The sequence below is a fragment of the Siniperca chuatsi genome, linkage group LG12 (assembly GCF_020085105.1).
Source record: "Siniperca chuatsi isolate FFG_IHB_CAS linkage group LG12, ASM2008510v1, whole genome shotgun sequence".
NCBI lineage: Eukaryota > Metazoa > Chordata > Actinopteri > Centrarchiformes > Sinipercidae > Siniperca > Siniperca chuatsi.
This window is the reverse complement of record NC_058053.1, coordinates 16,685,698-16,704,435: the sequence shown is the minus strand read 5'-3', so window position 1 is coordinate 16,704,435 and position 18,738 is coordinate 16,685,698. Positions and strand designations below refer to the sequence as shown.

The 18,738-nt window shown below is 42.1% G+C and overlaps 1 protein-coding gene across 1 annotated transcript in view; it reads right to left on the bottom strand.

Moving 5' to 3' along the window:
* Positions 1–18,429, bottom strand: part of LOC122885827 (anosmin-1) — a 39,623-nt gene extending 21,194 nt beyond the window's left edge. The window contains exons 1-2 of the mRNA XM_044217514.1: positions 18,097–18,429; positions 12,483–12,530 (exon numbers count right to left, since the gene is read on the bottom strand). Of these exons, the coding sequence (XP_044073449.1) occupies positions 12,483–12,530; positions 18,097–18,288 (240 nt within the window). The 5' untranslated portion in view covers positions 18,289–18,429. The remainder of the gene's footprint in view (positions 1–12,482; positions 12,531–18,096) is intronic.
* Positions 18,430–18,738: the final 309 nt, after the last annotated feature.

Here is an 18,738-nt window from a genome sequence, read left to right as displayed (position 1 = left end):
GTTTATTTGCTTTTTATGGAGTGCGGTGGACGGGCGCATGATGAAACATAAACCTTGCTTCTGGAGGAACATGCTGCAATCAGAACTGTGCATACGGCTGCCAGCACTCAATTACACTCAGCTTCGGCTCTCTGCTTTGCCCAGCCTCGTCTCGGGCAACCGAGAAGCCCTGTGTGGACAGTGCGTTGAGTGTTGAACAGCCGGCTCCAGAGGGTGGAGGAGGTTGGGAGGGGAAGGTATTTTCTTAATTACTTCACAGCAATATAGATATCTCTTTAGCGATGATATAAAATATAAAGTGCCAGAGGGAAAATTGGACACCTTGGAGGGAAAGCACGTAGTTATGACAGCTGAGAGCTCCAAAAGAAACTAATGTGGTTTCTACAGAGCTGATCAGGTGAAACCACTGCAACTCCTCTGAGATTTAAGATGACATATGAGCTCAATTGCACAGTCCAAGTTATGCCTCACTGGCCAGAGTCTATGCAGTTTTATCATCATCTGCTATTAATAATATGGTGACCTAATGTCATTAATTCTGTTCTCAATTGTGTCCTCTGAGAGTACAGCCTGCAGCGAAGACGGGCAGTAGCAGCAACCTCAGCATCCCAGCCTCGCACAAGCACAGCACTGGAACAATGAGGTGTTGAGGCAATAACTGTGTGGTGCACCCGTGTCTAAAGGACATTCTGCCAGTAGACGCACATGTTAAAGCCCCCAAATCCCTTCTACAAATCACTGAACATACACACATAAGCCAGGGGATCAAGCTCATTTTACTCATTGAAAGATCTTGTGTGCATGGACTGAATGCATTCCATTGGCTTTTCTTGAGGATGAATCCTTTTCTGGTTCGCCACAATCACAACTATATGAGTGAAAATAGAGTCATCGTTACCTCGAGATGCTCGAGCTTGCTTGCCAAGCAGCATGAATTAACACAGCACATTGCGTACCAAGGATATTGCAACACAGATCAGAATGCTGGCTGTGTGTTTAGTGTTGTCTCACCCTCCGAGTCTTGGTTTTTCTTTTTTTCTTTTTTAACTCTTCGGGGCAAAAGTTCCCAACTAACAAAAACTGCTGAACTCAGGAACTGTTAACTGTATTTTAAACATGTTTATCAGGACAATTATTTTCGCAGAATGAGCGGATACATCGTAAACGGCACTCTTATAAAAGATAAGCATTTGTGTCGAGGCAGGGAAAGCTCCCTGCAGGTGTGCTGGAAACTGACAATCTGTCAGCGTTTCTCCCCAGCCACACCCACAACCTGACATTTAAGTAGGGAAGAGGAGGACCGACTACAGATGTTTTGCCAAAGCAAATAGGACAGCTGTATATAATTACAAAGGTGCTCTCATCAATCAAGTGCCTGATTCCTATTTACACAGTTTGGTGCTCAATCTAAACCATAGTACTGATGCTGCCGAGCACACTTGGGAGATTGCCATAACATATCTTCTATAAGCTCTTGTGCAATTTGTTGGGGGGCCACCAGCTCCATCCGATCATATGCAGATACACACCCTCATCCTCCTGACACATGTACTTCTGCTTTTATATGTTGAAATTTTAAAAAATGTGTTGCATTGGCCTATGCAAGTACGAATTCTACCGCTTTGCTAATTACAACAAACCAAAAAATGCTAAATCACTTCCAAACCATAAGTAAGACTTCCTGTATATATGAATGGCACATAAAACTGCTGCTATTCTATTAATGGGATCAGGAGATATATGCGGTCTAACTTAGTATTAGTGGGTCAACGAGAGCCTTGGAGCTCTCAACCATTTGCACATTTTGAACCGTCAATAGCTATGCTAGTGTTTGACTTCTGAGATCTAATCTGGGAAAACACACCATGGAACTGGAGTCGAGAACATAATTGAGCTGGACATAGTGTATCTGCTGGGTTTGGGTGCCAATGTCTGGGTCTCCCTCAAGCAAATCTCTCCAGCTGGCAACACAGCTACCATCTGTTTGAATAGCGTAAGGAATGCATGTAATTATCCTATGTGATGTTAACATATTTCTGGACAAATTTCACCTAAAAAGACACAAATGGTTTTACTCTGAGATGTAAACAAGAGCATGGGGTTGTTTCTATGGACTGGAGCTGTTAGTCTTAACAAAAGCATTTGAGCGGCTGATTTCCCCTTTGTCCCCTTATATTCCTACCCAATAGTGACACATTCTGCATGGTTAAGTAGGAACATCCATAGCGGTCTTTCACTCCACATTTCACGCTGTAATAAAACGCAGCAGTTGTTACTCTGGGGGACCCTGAAAGGCATTCTGTGGGGCCGATGAGAAAGTCAGGCTGAATGGCAGCCAATGCCACAGCCCATCTTCACTTTGTCATAGCTGGGACGAGGCAGGGAGGAGGTGGAGGGAGTGAAGAGGGGGAGAGATGGGGGAGGAGAGGGAACGGAGAGAGGGTGGTTGCTGTACATAGAACTGCCTTTCTCCGTCATAGGACCACGGTTATCTCCACCCATCGTAAAAATGCTTACTGGCCCGAGTGAGTGACTAGAATAACAAACTATGAAAAAGGTGCATATATAAAATGTCACGCAAGTGTTTTGTCTTAGTTAATGAAGCATGAAGTGCTACCAGTCGAGATTGCCCCAGGCTTAACAATACACAGTGGATACAAAATAAAAGATGGGCCATAATTCACACTGATGAAAATAACATTTTCCCATTTTGCCAGAACACATTTGTACAGTCATGGAAAGATGGGTGAGGCAGCTATGACTGATATTTTTATTTTGTAAATTATATTTAACAGACGCAAAATCATGCACCGATACATGTGGGTACCTGTGTTTTCCCCGCATCTACACAGGCAGCTAAAGTATGGACTTCCCCAGTATGTTATCCCAAAAGCTTAGACATGACATCTGGGAGCTGAACGTATCGATCCCAGCACTGACAATCAGTGTAAAGCGCCAGTGGTGCCAACAGATATTTACAAGGTGCCTTTGCTGCCCCTTGGGATGGAGCAGCAGCTTTCTGCTCTCCGGGAGACTCAGATATGGAGGAATCTCTGTTGTTGATCATACACATTGTAAATCTCACCTCCAATCTCATTGAGTCATGGCTATTTTCTGCTGCCCTGGCGCTTTTCACACTCCGGATGACCGGACTCAATTATTCCAGCAGCTCTAAGCTCTCTGCTCATATCTATCGACCCATCCAGGAGCAAGTCATCGGGCACTTACTCCACGTATTCACTCACTTCTCACTCTATTTGACTATTGTTTGGCTGTCGTCTCCCCTCAACTTCCCCAGTTTTCTTCTCAGTTCTTATCTGCCTTTCATTCCCTCTCATTCTCAGACCACGTCTGCTCTAATCCAGATAAATTCTAAAACTCATCTGTTCTCTCTGTTTTGGCCTTCCATCTGCACTAAGCCAGTATGATCATACTCAGAAAATGGATGTTTTCCATAACTCTCTCCAAAGTAGATACATCTGAAAACACCAGGCCCACGTTGCAGTGCAGCCAAAGAATGGACTTTTTATCATGTGATATATCTTTTGTAAACATGGCCAATGCACTTTCATTTGCCAGCAATGTTATGAGGCCATGTTTCGGCCTCCAACTTCTTTCTGTGATCTTTTTTTTGTGTGTGTTTTCCTAGCCTATAGCCAACCACACAATACAGGGGATGTCACTGACACATGTTTTGTGTCTGCTGTAAGACAATTGCACACACAATTACTAAAAAATCATTTGATGAAAAAATCCAAACAAGAACAGGCTCTCAAGAAACATTTTGCAACCTGGATGAGTTTGCTGTTTTATGCAATCTTGGCAGTTGTAGAAAATGTAGAAAATCCAAATTTGGTCAAAGTGAAGGAAGGGTTGAGCTGAGGTGGGACATGCAAGCAACACAAAGAATTTATGACAAATTCATTTTTTATTCTGTACTTTATTTTTTTAAACAGTACAGAAAAAAACATGTCAATGACCACACCTGTGTTGAGCGTTTGGATACTCTTGAGACACAAAATAAGCAACCACAGAGGGAGTCAGGAGTGACCAAACTAGTTTCTCAATTAATCAATTAATCATTTTGTCAATAAAATGTCAGAAAATATGGAAAAATTACCGTTATAATTCCCCTGAGCCCAAGAGGACAATTTCAAATTGCTTGCTTTATCTGACAAAACTATCCAAAACCCAAAGATATTCAGTTGGCTGTCATTTATGGCAAAGAAAAGAACCAAATCTCACATCTCATAATCTCACATTTGAGAAGCTGGAACCAGAGAATTTTCGATTTGACAAATCAACTAATTGTTTCATCTATCGGCTACATGTGTCACAACAGCCTATACAGTCTATTCAACCCAATTTTATTGTTTGAAAACCACTATTAAACATAAAAGAAAGAAGAAAAAGTTTTTAAAATGTTTTAATTTTCAAATGTATCCGCAAAACAGTGAACATGACTCCATGCTCTCTGCCTGTCTATCACTCGTTCCCTTTCTCACCCTCAGTTCTCAGTATAAAGCCACAATGAGGACCATTACTCTTGATGACTTTCCTGTTTTCTCCCCCATTCTCATTCATGGCACAAGCCCTACTTCAAGCTGCTTTACAAAATTCAAAGTCATCTTGATTTCTGTCCAAAATTTAAGTCTATTTTTGTAGACAAAAAATGAGTAGCATGCCTGAAATCTTTGTAGTTGCCTTTCAGATGATGCCCACAGAGACTATGATTACAGGTTAACTAGGCTGAAACATATTTCATCAAGTGCTGGAGCTGTGATCTAAATGAGTGTAAAATCATATGCTAGCAAGGCTTTCCAATACGTCTCTGACGTGCCATTAAATTTCAAAGGACTGTAAAAATATAGCGCGTAAATCAGGAAGAAGATATCCCCGTCCTGAGCTGTTATAAAGTCTAGACACACTATTTCCTCAACCTTACACGACCTTATGGTGTATTAAGTCCAAGAGATATCGTGTATTTAATTTCTGCACTGCTGTAAATCAGCACATGTGTGTGCTGAGCAGACAGTGGGGTGGATCAGGTAGATCAAAAAGATTAACAGCGTGCTGACTTGAGATGTGAGCCCGCAACTCTATACGCAGCAACCTCACATGGGTGCTGATAAATATGAAATGAGGTTTTCCAATGAGCAGAAGGCTGCTTATCTAAATGCCAGACTTATCAGGAAGGAAAGATGGGTGAAGATTTAATTTAGGAATTGTATTAGAGCTGTTGGAATTATTCCCAATCAATGTTGAGGTTTCATTTGCAACTCAAACTAACAGAAAAAGCTGTGTGTAAGTGCATCTTATATATTCATAGAAAGTTTTGGTCTGATATTTCGGGGGGGGGGGTGAAATTATACCGCAGTGGTTGCTGTGGGGTTTTCTATTCTGCAATTACATAAGCCTCTGCAAACTAACAGGAAACCCGCATGGCTCACGGTGCCAGAGGAGGATTGCTGTATTGAGAGCTAGAAAAGACAACAATTACAGGATGTTGGTGCTCCTGCGCTTCATTTGCTCCCACTGCTGAAGTCTGTGTGTGGAGCAAATTGGTGGCTGTCTGCTTGTCTCCCTAAAGGTGCAGGTATCCAAACTGTATGGAAATGTGGCATTAGGTGCAGTAGATGCCTATCATCCCTGTATCTGTTTATCACTTCTGTCATAGCTGGTCTGAGGAAGGACAAGCTCTCTGTGCCAATATCCTGCAGCACCTGAGAAATACAAAAATGAATTATAAGTAATGCAAGATACAGTTATGATAAATATGAGACTATGATTGACACAGACTTCTTCAAATTACTCTTACACTAGTAATGCCACATTTTCCAAATCTCCAAGTGTTTTACAGCCCTGAGAGAGACGAATGCTCTGAACGCTGCCAGTGTCATAATTCCTTCATATTTACAACCAACTAAAACACTGTAGTATTCCAGCTCTAGTGGGGTAAAATGAAATGTATACGGTTCAAGACTTTATATTTTGTTTCTCAAACCAGGCTCAGAGACGGTGAGTAACCCAGCAGGTGGTGTCACAGACATTCTTTGAGCATTCCTTTAATTATTAATTTAAATGCAGTTGAGGGTGCAGACAACAAAGAGCTGAAAAGGAATAGCTTGGCAGAAAGTGAGAAGAAAAAGAGGAGGAGCAGGAGGGGCAGTGCATGAATTATACATTTACCCCACAATCAGAGGTGCCTGCCTTATTTATGAGCATAAAGCCCACACAGCTTAGCCAGAATTGTGCTTTGTCTGCAGTGGAATGCAATAGCAGTTCACTTAATACTTAATGACTCAGAAGTTTCACCCAGACACCCCCACACACACACACCGATGCCCCCGTCCTCTGTGAGAGCTCCTTTTCTTACAGGTCCTCTGCCATCTCATGTTGTTATGTTCTGCAGTGACAAGAGTCAAAATTACAGAGGCTGTAACTAGAGCCTCAGTTATCACCTACCTCTGGGCTCAGTTTACATTTCATGACAATTAGACTCAACAGGACGTATCAATCATGCGGGGTCAGATTGGTGATAAAGAGGCCAGCGGGGCCTTTTCACAGTGACGTGGCATGGGAAAGCCAAACCCTCTCCGCTGTTCTCTGAAAACCACGTCAGATCTGCCCAACACATGATTTACTGTGTTTACTCCTACACCATCACACTGAATAATGTTATGATGACAGACGCATGGGAGCAGAGTTGAAAATGGGAACACATGATAAAACACTTCCTCAGCGCCAAAGCCATTTATTCAAACTGTCCATACAGTTGATTTACAGCAGCGATAATGAACTCACATTTTCCACACAGAAAATAAAAAATGCATTTCTGTCATGGCAACGTCAGTCATTGCAGATTGAGGAGATAGTAAACAAGATAAAAGGATGTCAGCCCTGCTGGCTTCCTCCTACAGTGACCATTCAAGCCGTCTCAATCCCTCCTCATCTCAAATGAAAGATTCTGTCTCAATGTAGGCCAACAACATGTAAAACATGACACGCCACTGAGGGGAGTAAAGCCATCTTAATCCCATGCTGCAGTCACATTCCACCGCTATCTCCACTTGTTTATTTGAGTCTCCGAAACATTTGAAATTCACTAATCCTACTTGCCCTCTCCAGCCTCCACTAACAGCTCCTCACACCAGAGGTTCTTTTCAGTGTCTTTGAATTGTAGCACATACAGATTGAGAATTAATGTGCAGCCCAATAACAGTGATATAATGCATTCTATTTGCTTGAAGTGATGATTGATTTCTCTTTTATATGTATTTCAAAAGCTGACAACAAAGAGGGCAAATCTGGGCAGGTTGACCGTGAAGACTTTGCTGTAGAAGACAAACAAAAGAACCAAAAAAGGGGGTTTTCTTCATCTCTGATACATGTACAGTCTGGAGTCTCTATCTAAAGTATAAATTACTCTGCTGAAGCACCTCCAAGTCAAAGGTTAAGAGAGCTGTTGATCACTCAAGTCTTTGACACACATTCTGGTTTTCCATCGTCCTGAAACTGTCGCACACAAATCTATGGGATTTATCTGCAGGATGCAGCAGCTTTGAGTGGAGCTGGAATAAATTGATAAGCCCACATCTACTAAGTACATCAGCTTTAAGATTCTTACATTCTAATCTTCCCTGCGTCAATGTGACTGTTGGCGCGATTAGTTCAGTAACGATATATTAACGTAGACCATAAATAAAGAATCATGCAGAATCATTTCTTGCGTTAGCTCCTCTAAACAAGTGAGCTAGGGAGGGAAAAGATAGCAAAGTCAACATGAATGGTATGCTGTAATCTATGATAGTTAGCCAATCCATCCTCAGAATGAGAATAAACACTTGGATGACAGCAGATTGTCTCTGTGTGACTGGTCATTATAGCTAAAAGAGGATTTTACAGCAGCCTTGATTACATTAATCCTTCAAGAGATTAAAATCCCCTCTGACAGGAACAACATCTGTGAATGGTTGATTATCTTAGAAAATAAATGGCTACTATTGAAAAAGACCCCCATGCTCTGTAGGATCAATAAAAACACAGGTTGGTATGAGATAGTGAGTGTATTTCTTCATGGAGGATTTCCTGGAGTGCTCCTCACTCAGATATTGAACAGACAGAATGGCAGAGAGCAGCTTTAGATGTGAGCTTTCACTGCTGAGGAAGTCTAAACTGCAGTTCCACAGCCTCCTCTCCCGTGGCCACGTCTTTGGGTTTTTTTGCTGTGGGGGGTTTTCATTCTCTGCCACCCACCATGTGAATAATGAGCTCCACAGATAGCAGCCAATGAAGCGACCCCCCCTTTAGCCAATGAAACTTAACAACCATGTCCAGATCAGGTCTTTCCTGCTGGGACTGACCAGCTATGCTTCACACTCCTCCGCCACCCACACACACACTAACACTAACACTGCCTCAGAAAAGGCTTCAGAGAAACTACAGAGACATCTCTTTACATGATCTCCACCACCTCTTCTACCGACTTCTTCTACATATATATGAAATTAGAAAATGAATTAAGTCAAACTGGCAAGAACTGTTTTTCAATTTTTACACTCTGCTTTGCAGCTACACTGACAGGCAATCCATACACTGCCCACTTGACAGATTGATTTCTAGTCCAGCTTGCTTTGAGGTGTTGGTGCTGGTAATGTGGCTAACACGGGGAGGTGAGACAAACGTCTGGCCTCAACATGACCAAAAGGTGCTTTGAAGTCTGCCTAAGCACCTAACAATCCCAGCCATGCCCAGCTGTAAACCTACCGACCAGCACCCACTTTATCACATCTTTTCAGTGCGCCTCAAAATATACTACCTACCGCCAAAGAAAAGATGACCACACAAAAGACTTGTAAACTGCATTGACACACACTCAAAGCTTCAAGGGAAAGTGACCCTTCCCCAAAGTATGTGCTGTTATTTTTGTTTTTAATAGAAAGAAAAAGATTGAAGAATGAGGCTCCTGATTTAATTTTATAGGTTCAACTGACCCTGAAAAAAAGAACAACTGATGGGAAGTTTGACCAATTTATTTTGGCGTGAGAAAATATGGGGGTTCGTAGGAGGGGGGTTGACAGTGGGCTTTGAAAGACACTTTTGAATGAGACATAGTAGCATTCCAGTGATTGTTATTCAACCACTCCAAAGCTTCAAACATATGAAGATGAAGGCGCGTGTAATCCAAAAGAGTAAACACTTCTTATTCTTGCGTTGGTATGCGCAGCTCAGGGTGTGATTAGTAGGAAAGTGTGGTCCAAAAGAGCCACCTGGGATATGTGAGACATCTATGAAAGACATGCACGACTCATTGCCGGCCAGACAATGTTGCTTTCTAAAGCTTTTCCCTCTGGAAACTCTGGATAAATAAAGGGCAGGGACGTGGCTGGTTTAAAGAAATGTAAGGCCAAGTCAGCATCTCCCTCCTAAGAGATGTTAGCCTATATTACAGACTGGTGCTTTAATTCTCTTCAGCTCAGTAATCACCACTCAATCTAATTCATTGAGAGCTCAGTCTCATAGGAGGAAAAAGTATACTGATTTTAAAAAATGTTCAGGATGTTCAGTGTGTTTAGAAGAAAAATATTACACTTTCTTCCTCAGGAATTATAAGTTATGGACGCGTTCCAATGACTCACCACAGGCCAACTAATGCACATGTCCTTTCTTCTCTTCCCTCCCTGAGAGAAGTTTGAGTAATGAAGCGCACCGCTTTGTTGCAGACCGGCATTTAGCTGCCTTAAGTCAATCCTAGCATTTGATTTGGAGCCTGGATCACACCCATGGGGGAAAAGCAAGCCCTGCTAACATCAGCCATGCTCTGAATGTAGAAAGCTTCTTGGCTGCTTCTGCACACTCCCATGCACACGCACAAAATCTATTTTCTTTGCACCAGTAGAAAAAGAGAAACCCCCCTGGAGTTTTTTAAAAACCTTAGGGGAACACATCCAAACTTCTCAAGTGCGGAACTCTAACAGTAGGGAGACAAAATGACAATAGCTCATAGAAATGCTGCCGCTGTCTGTTCTCCTGGCGTCTCCCCACTGAATGGAGTTTGTCTGCTGGTCCAGTGTTATGGCATGATAATGACTCCCCGGCTCTCCAAATGCCACCACGCTCTGCTCTGAAGAGAGGGCAAGCAGGTTAATTACCATGACAATGGGGGCACTGAGAGCTGTGCTGCCTCTGGACACTGCATACGAGATGACCGGGACGACTTTCTCATCACAGTTGGAAACAGGAGGCTTTGATTTCCTAAAACGCAGACAGATGGACGGGGTCACAGCATCTTTGTCTAAATTATTAGGCAGCCCTTCCTCGCATTTTCTTCACAGGCAGAGAGCTCTCGGAGGCTCTTTAACAGAGCTCTGGGTGGACAGGCCTTCTGCCCTAATGCACTCCCCGGGAGCCACCACCTTTGTTTCTCTGTTTGACTGTGTGCTGTTCATGAAGTGAAGAGGCTAATCAGCGGCTGTAGAGCTATTCACAGGGTACCACTGTACAGCACGGGCCCATTTGGTACAATTGTTAGAGTGGCTACAATAGCCGCGTTTTGACAGACTACACAAGGGCCCTGAGTGTGCACTCGAGTCATTCATGTGGATGTGAAGTGTGGTGGTGTTTGCTACCAAAATATTGACTTCTGGCCGCAAATTAAACTTCAGCACAGTGCCTGCATCCTGAATGGCTGAACCAAAACCTAGGATACAATTAAATTAATTAAAGTCAGAGAGCCCTTGAAACTATTTGGAATGGCAGAGAGGCAGAGCACCACAGTTATACAGCAGTAACACAAGCATGTCATTATTTTTAAGGGCTTACATCAAATCCAGCCTCATTTATTTACAGCCTACAAGTAGGATAAAGAAGTGCTAACTGACATGCTTGTTATAGCAAGGGGAACACGAAGTCCATTAAAAGAGATTTTGGACATTTGCAGAGTTTCAGCTATGTTAGCTGGTTGATTATGAAAACAGTATGCTGTGCTTGGACTCACAGCCAGCAAAAGCCTTTTTCAAACATAAAACTCTGCCGAATGACTGGGGAATGACTAGTGCCAAGAGCCAATGTTGGTTGGCCATCACAGTGGAAAGGGGAGAAACAAGTTTCACAACAGTAAGGTTTTCCTATACATTAATTTTAAACTTGTCACAGAGGGCATAATATAAAATTAAGAACATGTTCTTTATCGTACATTTTGTTTTAGGGACAATCAGACAAACTTAAGTTTTTTCTGTGCTTTCACTTGAGATGCTTAAATTACCACATGGAGTTCAATAATAAAACTTAACAATTAGAAGTAAGACAATATAACAAAAGTTTACAATTTACACACAGATTAGGACGTGCTGGGGAAGGGAAATCACCTATACATTTGCAGATGGGGTAGAAAGCACAAAGCACAATAGCTCTGCTGTATCCCAGGCAAATGCAAATTGCCAAGGAAACAATTTGAAATTCAAAAGAAGTATTTAGAAATCAAACACAAAGGGTTATTTTGTGAGGCAGTTGATACTAGACACTGATTGTGATTAATACGTACACCAAATGTAAGGCTGTGTTAAGTAAGCATAAGAAAAAATGCAGCAACTCTGCCTTTTCCTGAATTTCCAATTAATCACCATCATTGCAATACTGTGATTTGCCCAAATTCTCAGCATGCATTCCTCTAGAAGTACAAAATCTGTGGACTTTTGAGAAAAAACAATAAATACACACAAGGACTACATCTACTTTGTCATCACCTTGACAACAACATACTTCCTGTATTTTATTTAGACAATGAACATGTGTTGTCTTTGTCCTATTTTGAGTCCTCATGGGCTAACGGCATTGAATCCTAGTGTCACAGTCTGTGTGTGTGAGGAGATGAGAGCCTTTGACAGCTACAGAGAGCAGTGTTCAGATTTCTACTTGGACGAGGTTCTGCTAGCATATCATCTGTCTTATTTCAGCGCCATAGTGTTCTCCGTCTACAGTCTATACAGCACATCTCTGAGGGCCTTGTCAACAGCTCCAGGAGAGTCTGATAGAATATGTCAGCGCCATCTTTTCAGAGGAGCTGTCAACGCCAGCTTTGTATCAACCTTCTTTGGGACAGGGCACGAAACACAAACAAGCCCTGCGGGAGGCGTACCGTAATGCATCCTACTGAAATTCCAAATGACAAGAGTAGAAAAAACAATCTTGCTTTGCTTTCATAAATCAACAGGCATTTAACCTCTTCAAATCTTATTTAATTGTATCCCATTTACAAGAGCAAATGAGTATCAATGAAAGCAGAAGCAATCTAGTAAGGACAAGCTGAAAAGAAAAGAGTTTTTCTCGTGATAGTCTATGTCAACAACTCTCGAAGCGACTCCTGCAGGCATGACAAAACTAGTCCTGTCGTGACTCGTACGCTTTATGTTGTATTATCGTCTGATAATGAGGTGTGTATGTGGCATGTGTCTTATTCATGATAGAAGTGAAAACCACACTACCTTGGAGCACTGCTTGTGATTCTGGCACCACACCAAGGATCCATTATTCTGTAAAAGAGAAAGAAAAATATCATCAGCCATCGGAGATATTGTTGAAAATACATTTACAATTATCAATTCATAAAATGAATATGCAGCCTCTCCTCTCCTGTCACAATACATCTTAATGCCAATCTCCTTAAGTCATGGCCTTTTTGAGTAAGAATAACGCTAACAGTAGACAAATTTCAAAGACAGACTCAGCTTTGCACACTGAGTGCATGTAACCTAAGCAGGAAAGTGGGGGCACCGGCTCCAGGGCCAGGGCAAACCTCTGGTCAGTTTTAGCAGAGGATGATGACCTCAGCTTTTCTGTGGGCCTGTTTGATCTCTAAACAGACGTCCCCAAGGTCACTGAGGCGGGAATTGATGTCAGCACTCCTGTGTAGACTGCAGATACTGCCAATTTCCTCTAATTGCTGTGGAAGTGCCACCTTTTGCGCTCCAATGAGGCAAACATTTGGTCCTAATAGTGCTGTGTATTTAGAAAACCCTCTAAGTGTAAATATGGAGAGTTGTCGAGTGAAGGACCAGTGGGGGTAAATGGCTTGTACAAGTGGTCTTTTCCTGAAAGCCATTAGGGCAGAGAATTATGCTGTCATCCTCTTCTAATTGTGCTTAGATGGCAAGTGCAAGGCTAACACTTCAGAATAAATGACCATTCGACCAACATAAAAGACATGAAATGTTTGAATGTGCAGTATATCACAATTGATAAAAAAAAAATCAAATGGAAATATTCTCAATAATTCAATGACCTGAATCTGAGCTTCACTTTCAGATGTTCCCTGCACTTCTTAATGAAAGCAATGAAGCGGTAGGATACAGCCAAACTTTAGGGGTCTGCAGGCAAAAAGTCTGCTTAAGTTCAATGTCAAGTTCAAAGCCTTTTCCCACAATGTAATCCAGAAGAAATTTCCCATGAGACCTTGGGAGAGAACTTATCATTAAAGGGTTTAATTTGACATCCAGTACCAGTAAGTGCTGAGCTTTTAGTGTCAAGGATAATGGTCAAATAGCTTCAAAGGAATCCGTGATTGTACGATCATGTCTTAAGAGAATCTCTTCCACAAAAAACTGCAGATAAGGATGAAAAATACATGAGTCTAAGCGCCAAGGAGACTAGGAATAGTTTTATAACCCAATAATTTTGTTACTCAATGAAGTGGAAATGAGCGCTAACTTGGCTGAGGAGTTTAGTGTGCATCAGCAAGTTTTCTACCCTTTTCTGTATACAAGAACACCTCCACTCTGTTTGGTCAAATACTGAGTAAAATATGAATTATTCCCCACCACATAATTTTGTGCTGCATCACATGATTAAAATCATTGTGGAGTTCACTAACTTATTAAACTTATTAAAATGATCAATCCAACCAAAGCCAAACCACAGCATTGGTGGCACGGCGTAAATAAAACCGTGACCTTTACACTGGCAGCCAATGCCTCGGGATAATTTATACAGATTGTCACAACTCCAGACCATGTCCTAAATCATCAATCCTGTTTTTTGACACCTTTCTTCGCCCATCCATCAACGGCGACAGGTCCAGATCCACAGAAGAGCTAATTTTGCTGTGTGACAGCATCCCTCTAGCAGAGAAGCTCAGCAGGATGTTGCCCCAGCTGTCCAGGCCTGACCCCACCATGTCAGGGACCAACGGGGGAATAATTATAGGTCAGGACTTCATCCCTCTGACTCACCATGACATTCCTCTGCAGCCTGAACATTATGCAGTGCTGAGGACTGTCAAGGACTCCAGTGAATGAATGCTTTCCAGATATCCTCCTGTGTGACTGGGGTCGAGGAGAGGAGACCAGACAGAGGTCTACGAATGTGTGGCTAAGGTGAACTCACTGCTTTGTTACTGATGCTGGTGGAGTCATGTAAACAGGGGATTTATCACAGAGATACATTATGGCTGTTGTCAGCTGAGAAGTCAGAGCAGGTGGCCAGGGGTGTGTTGTATTGTCTAGACAACTAAGGGGAACATGGAAAACTCCTTTTATCTCTGAGGATAGCATTCCACCTTTTGAAAATGGAAATCTTTTGTTTTCTATGATCTTGTTTCCTTCTGATTCAGATTAAATGGATCTCCGTTTACACTTATGAATTGTTGTTTGTTTTGGGGGGGGGGGGTTCTAAATTGTATTCAATCTTACCTATAGGTTTTTTCTAGCATTAAACTATTGGAGAATACTGCTGGTCTATGAGACCTTGTACATTTCCGGCCAAGTTAACAGGAGACAGGACTTCAAAGGACAGGCTGGTGTCTCTGTGTGTTCTTTGACAGCCCAGGGGTCCTCAGGCAACACGAAAATAACTGATCCTTAAGGGCACATATGCAGCACTAAAATAAAGGGCCTCAAGATTTAGGCTTTGACTTGAGTGGGTGTGAGGGCTGTGGTCATTCTGCTCTTCAATTATTTATTTAAAGTGAATTATTTGACAGAGGCTCTGAAAGTGAGCTAATGTGTTCAGTGCACATCCAATAACATAAACATTAACATAAAAGGGTGTTTCAGAAATCTCAAACAACACTGGTGTAAAGTTGTCCCCACTTAGCAATGAAGTCTATTTGTCAAATGAGGTAGCTCAGGGTGTAGCAGCACTGGCGGCTGGGATTTACAGACAGGACTGTCATGGTTTAAAAGCATTTACAGAGAGGTGAGGCCAAGCTACATAGACCCCTATTCATCCGCTGTCTTCACTAATGAAAAACTCCACACATGAGAAGAGCACTGGCTGAGGTTTGATTCCACCGCAGGTTATTTAATATCAAAGGCGAAAACAAGGGGACGCGGAAAAACTACTTTCCAATGTTTTTTCTTCCCTTCGCTTAAAACACAAATCTCTCAAGCAAGATGCTTAGACTTTACTGCACAGCACATTAGAAATGAATGACTGAATTTAAAATGTTAGATTTTTATTACTTTGAATGTAATAACAAGACCTCATGGACACACCTTGTTTTTGGCTTCACAGGTCCCCACATAAATAATCCACTACAAGGCTGATGCTTTCAGAATACATTATTGCACAGGGCTCCCAGCTCGCTCTTAATATTTTAAAGTGTCCGAGGCTAATATTTATGGTTGGGTGTTCCCCTCTGTCTATTGTACTGGGGTGACAAGGTCCCCAAATGTGGAGTAAAATGTCAATAAATCTGTATTTGGAAATACTATTACATCAATAAATCTACAGTTGCTATAAATTTGACAACTAATGGACGACCCATGGGTTTCCTAACTCTGCAACTCCATGCTTGTTTCCATTTCACACTAATTCATAATTGCGACAATTAAAACAAAGTCCTCTGATTTGTACTCTGATTCAGCCACATAAAAAAGGAAAGACGCGTGGGTGTTCATAACATCTGCAAGCGCTAAATTCTCCAAGTATCATTCCAGTATTCACAGAATGATCAAATTAAAGCAGATATGAAAAACAGAGGTTTAAATTCCAGCTGCAAAATGTGTTAAAAGGACAAATTGTCTCTTGTACCGTACCCAAAATAAGTAGTGGTCCATATAGATTACTAGATACTGAGTAGACACAGTAAAATATTAAGAAACAGTAGGCAAAAGTCACCGCTTTGACATACAGCCCAGGCATTTCATTTCCATTAAAATGGAAAGTGTTGTATGTCTTGGTTTTCCTATCGAGTATTAAATGACCCCTGAAGGATGTCCGAGTTGAATTAAGAGGTCTGTCGTCTCAATCATTGGAGTGGAGCTCCGAGCTGCCTGTCGGCCCCGTTGCTGTAATAAGATCCGGCAGAGGAAGCAGATCCACCTGTAGGTTGTGCTGACTGAGCATGCTCCAGTGTTGTGGCAACAGTACATTAGAGCTTATCACATTTAGCACAATTGGGCGCCAGCATTTAGCAGAAAGGTGACCTCGGCGGAGCAGCATCAGTAGCTCAGTGTGTATCCTCTACATGCCTATGAGGTGTGATGCTGGCATTTATTGGCAGGGCCAGGGGGGTAGAGGGCAGAGGGGGGAGGAGAGCCATATGTTTTTGCAGCTGACCAGACCCCCCATTTTCACATGAAAGGACTGTTGAGAACACAGTGCATAAGACAGTCCTCGCAGATGATCAACAATTGCCTTCTATTCTTAGACCCACAAGCTTCCTCAAGTTACCTTGCTTAGCACTAATCACAAATACCTCCCTCTCACTGAATAACGGCTGCCTCAGACTTCAAGGCTCTGCAGTCAATTATATAGACTACTAGCTGTTCATTAGAGGTGAGACCTCCATTACTTATTTGACTTTTCAGTCAGCTGGTGACTAATTTCATTCCCCAACTTTGCAACCCAGGGCAGCAATATACCCTTGGAATCTTCTTAAAACAAATACCTAACACTACTTGCCAAGCTGTGAATTAAGAAACACTGTTTTCAATCTGTGTCCTTTGGATGCACGGCACTACTCTTTTCTGTCCTAACATGATGTTAATTATGGTTAACTGCATTTATCCTTCACCCCAGGTGTATATGGTCGCTTAATAAAATTGCTAGAATTAACCGCAGTGGGTCCCTGTGTCCCACGGACATGCATTAAGAACTACTACACTAGATCAATAAGTGCTTTCAAAGTAAAGTTAATTGGTGACAAATAAACAAGCAATGAACTCGGTTGATTCATTAGAACCAATTACAAATGTACCTTGCTCCACAATGTTTCCTGACAAGTAGGGGATTCATTAATGCACCTTGAGAAAGACAAGCCATGCAAATGCAAATGAAGTGAGCATAAAGGCCAGATACCAGATAGATAGCTGGTGAAAAGGAGCAGAGGGGAGAAGGATCACTGACCAGTCCTTTTCTCCAGAGTCCTGGGAGAGAACAGTGTGTCCAGTGGAGGGTGAAAAACAACTTCTGACACCACATACCAAATCATCCAAAGAATACAGGGAATTCATAGTAGCTTCAAACAAGCTCTGCATCACAACATTCTCTGTGAGGACACTAGTGTGAAATTCTCGCTATAAACATATAAGGCAGTGGTTCCTCTCATATGAGAGCGGTACAGAAGCTTTAGTAGTAACACTATATAGAGTCAAAACAGGAATTAAGTCCATCACATTAACAGAAACGGGCATCCTATTTTCCAGTATTTAGCAAGTAATGGATGGAAACTGGCTTCACTGAAAGGTATCCATCATTTCTCAGTCTTAAAAATACTGCAGTGTGTTAGTAGATATTAAAGCGTCCCACTCTTCACACTTAGGCGATCAGTGATATACTGTATGTGGCAACTTTGCAAGCAACTCAAACCTTCATATAAATGCTGATAGGATCTGCAACTGGTGTTTATAATTTTAGTGACATCGTTTTGAAAGATCTAATTTCCTTGTCAGTGATAATTCCTGACAGCAGAGAAAGTATTTCAGCACCATTAGTGACCTGCTCCTGTCTACTCACAATGGGCTCAATAGAAAGAGGTTTGACTTATGTAGGAAGGATCGACTGGCACATATTCATTCATTAAATAATACATCACCGCTTTTATTTCTGATTTCCAACACATTGCCAGAAGTTTGAGGGTCTGTGGCCACATGCTCGTACCTGAGAGTGCTTGAAAAAAGCAGAGATGCGAGTGATGTGCAGGCTGAGGCATCTCGAGGCGCATCTTGCTCGGTAAATACTGCCAGTGAAGAAAGAGTCGTCCTGCTTCCTCGCAGACACACTTCCCGGGCTCATTAACGCTGTAATCCACAAACACAGGGTCACACACACATTCAGGCTCCTGGAAAACATGGTCCCGCGGTTGTGTATTTAATCCCACCACGGATCGGACAACACTGCGTGCAGGCTCCGCCGGAGAAACTAAAGAAACTTCAATTATACACCGGGGAGGAGTCACGAGCTCACGTGCCCTGCGATTGGACGATCCCGCGGTGACTGACAGACACGAGGAGCGTTAAAGCAGGTAGACTGCTGCATCGTCCTGCACACTATTCAAAGCATGAGCAGGTTGTTCAGAGAGCAGGCCTACACGGAGAAAGAAAAGGGTGTATTAATGGAAATCACGGTCTATAATCATAAATGTAAACAGATAAGTGATTATTATTACATTTTAGTCTACACAAGCTCAGTCCAGCACCTTGCTGTGCAGTACACAATTTGCATTACTAATGTACAGTGTTTTATTACTGGGCACATTGTCCAGTGTTAGTTCAGTCTCTCTTCTCAGACTTATACAATTCT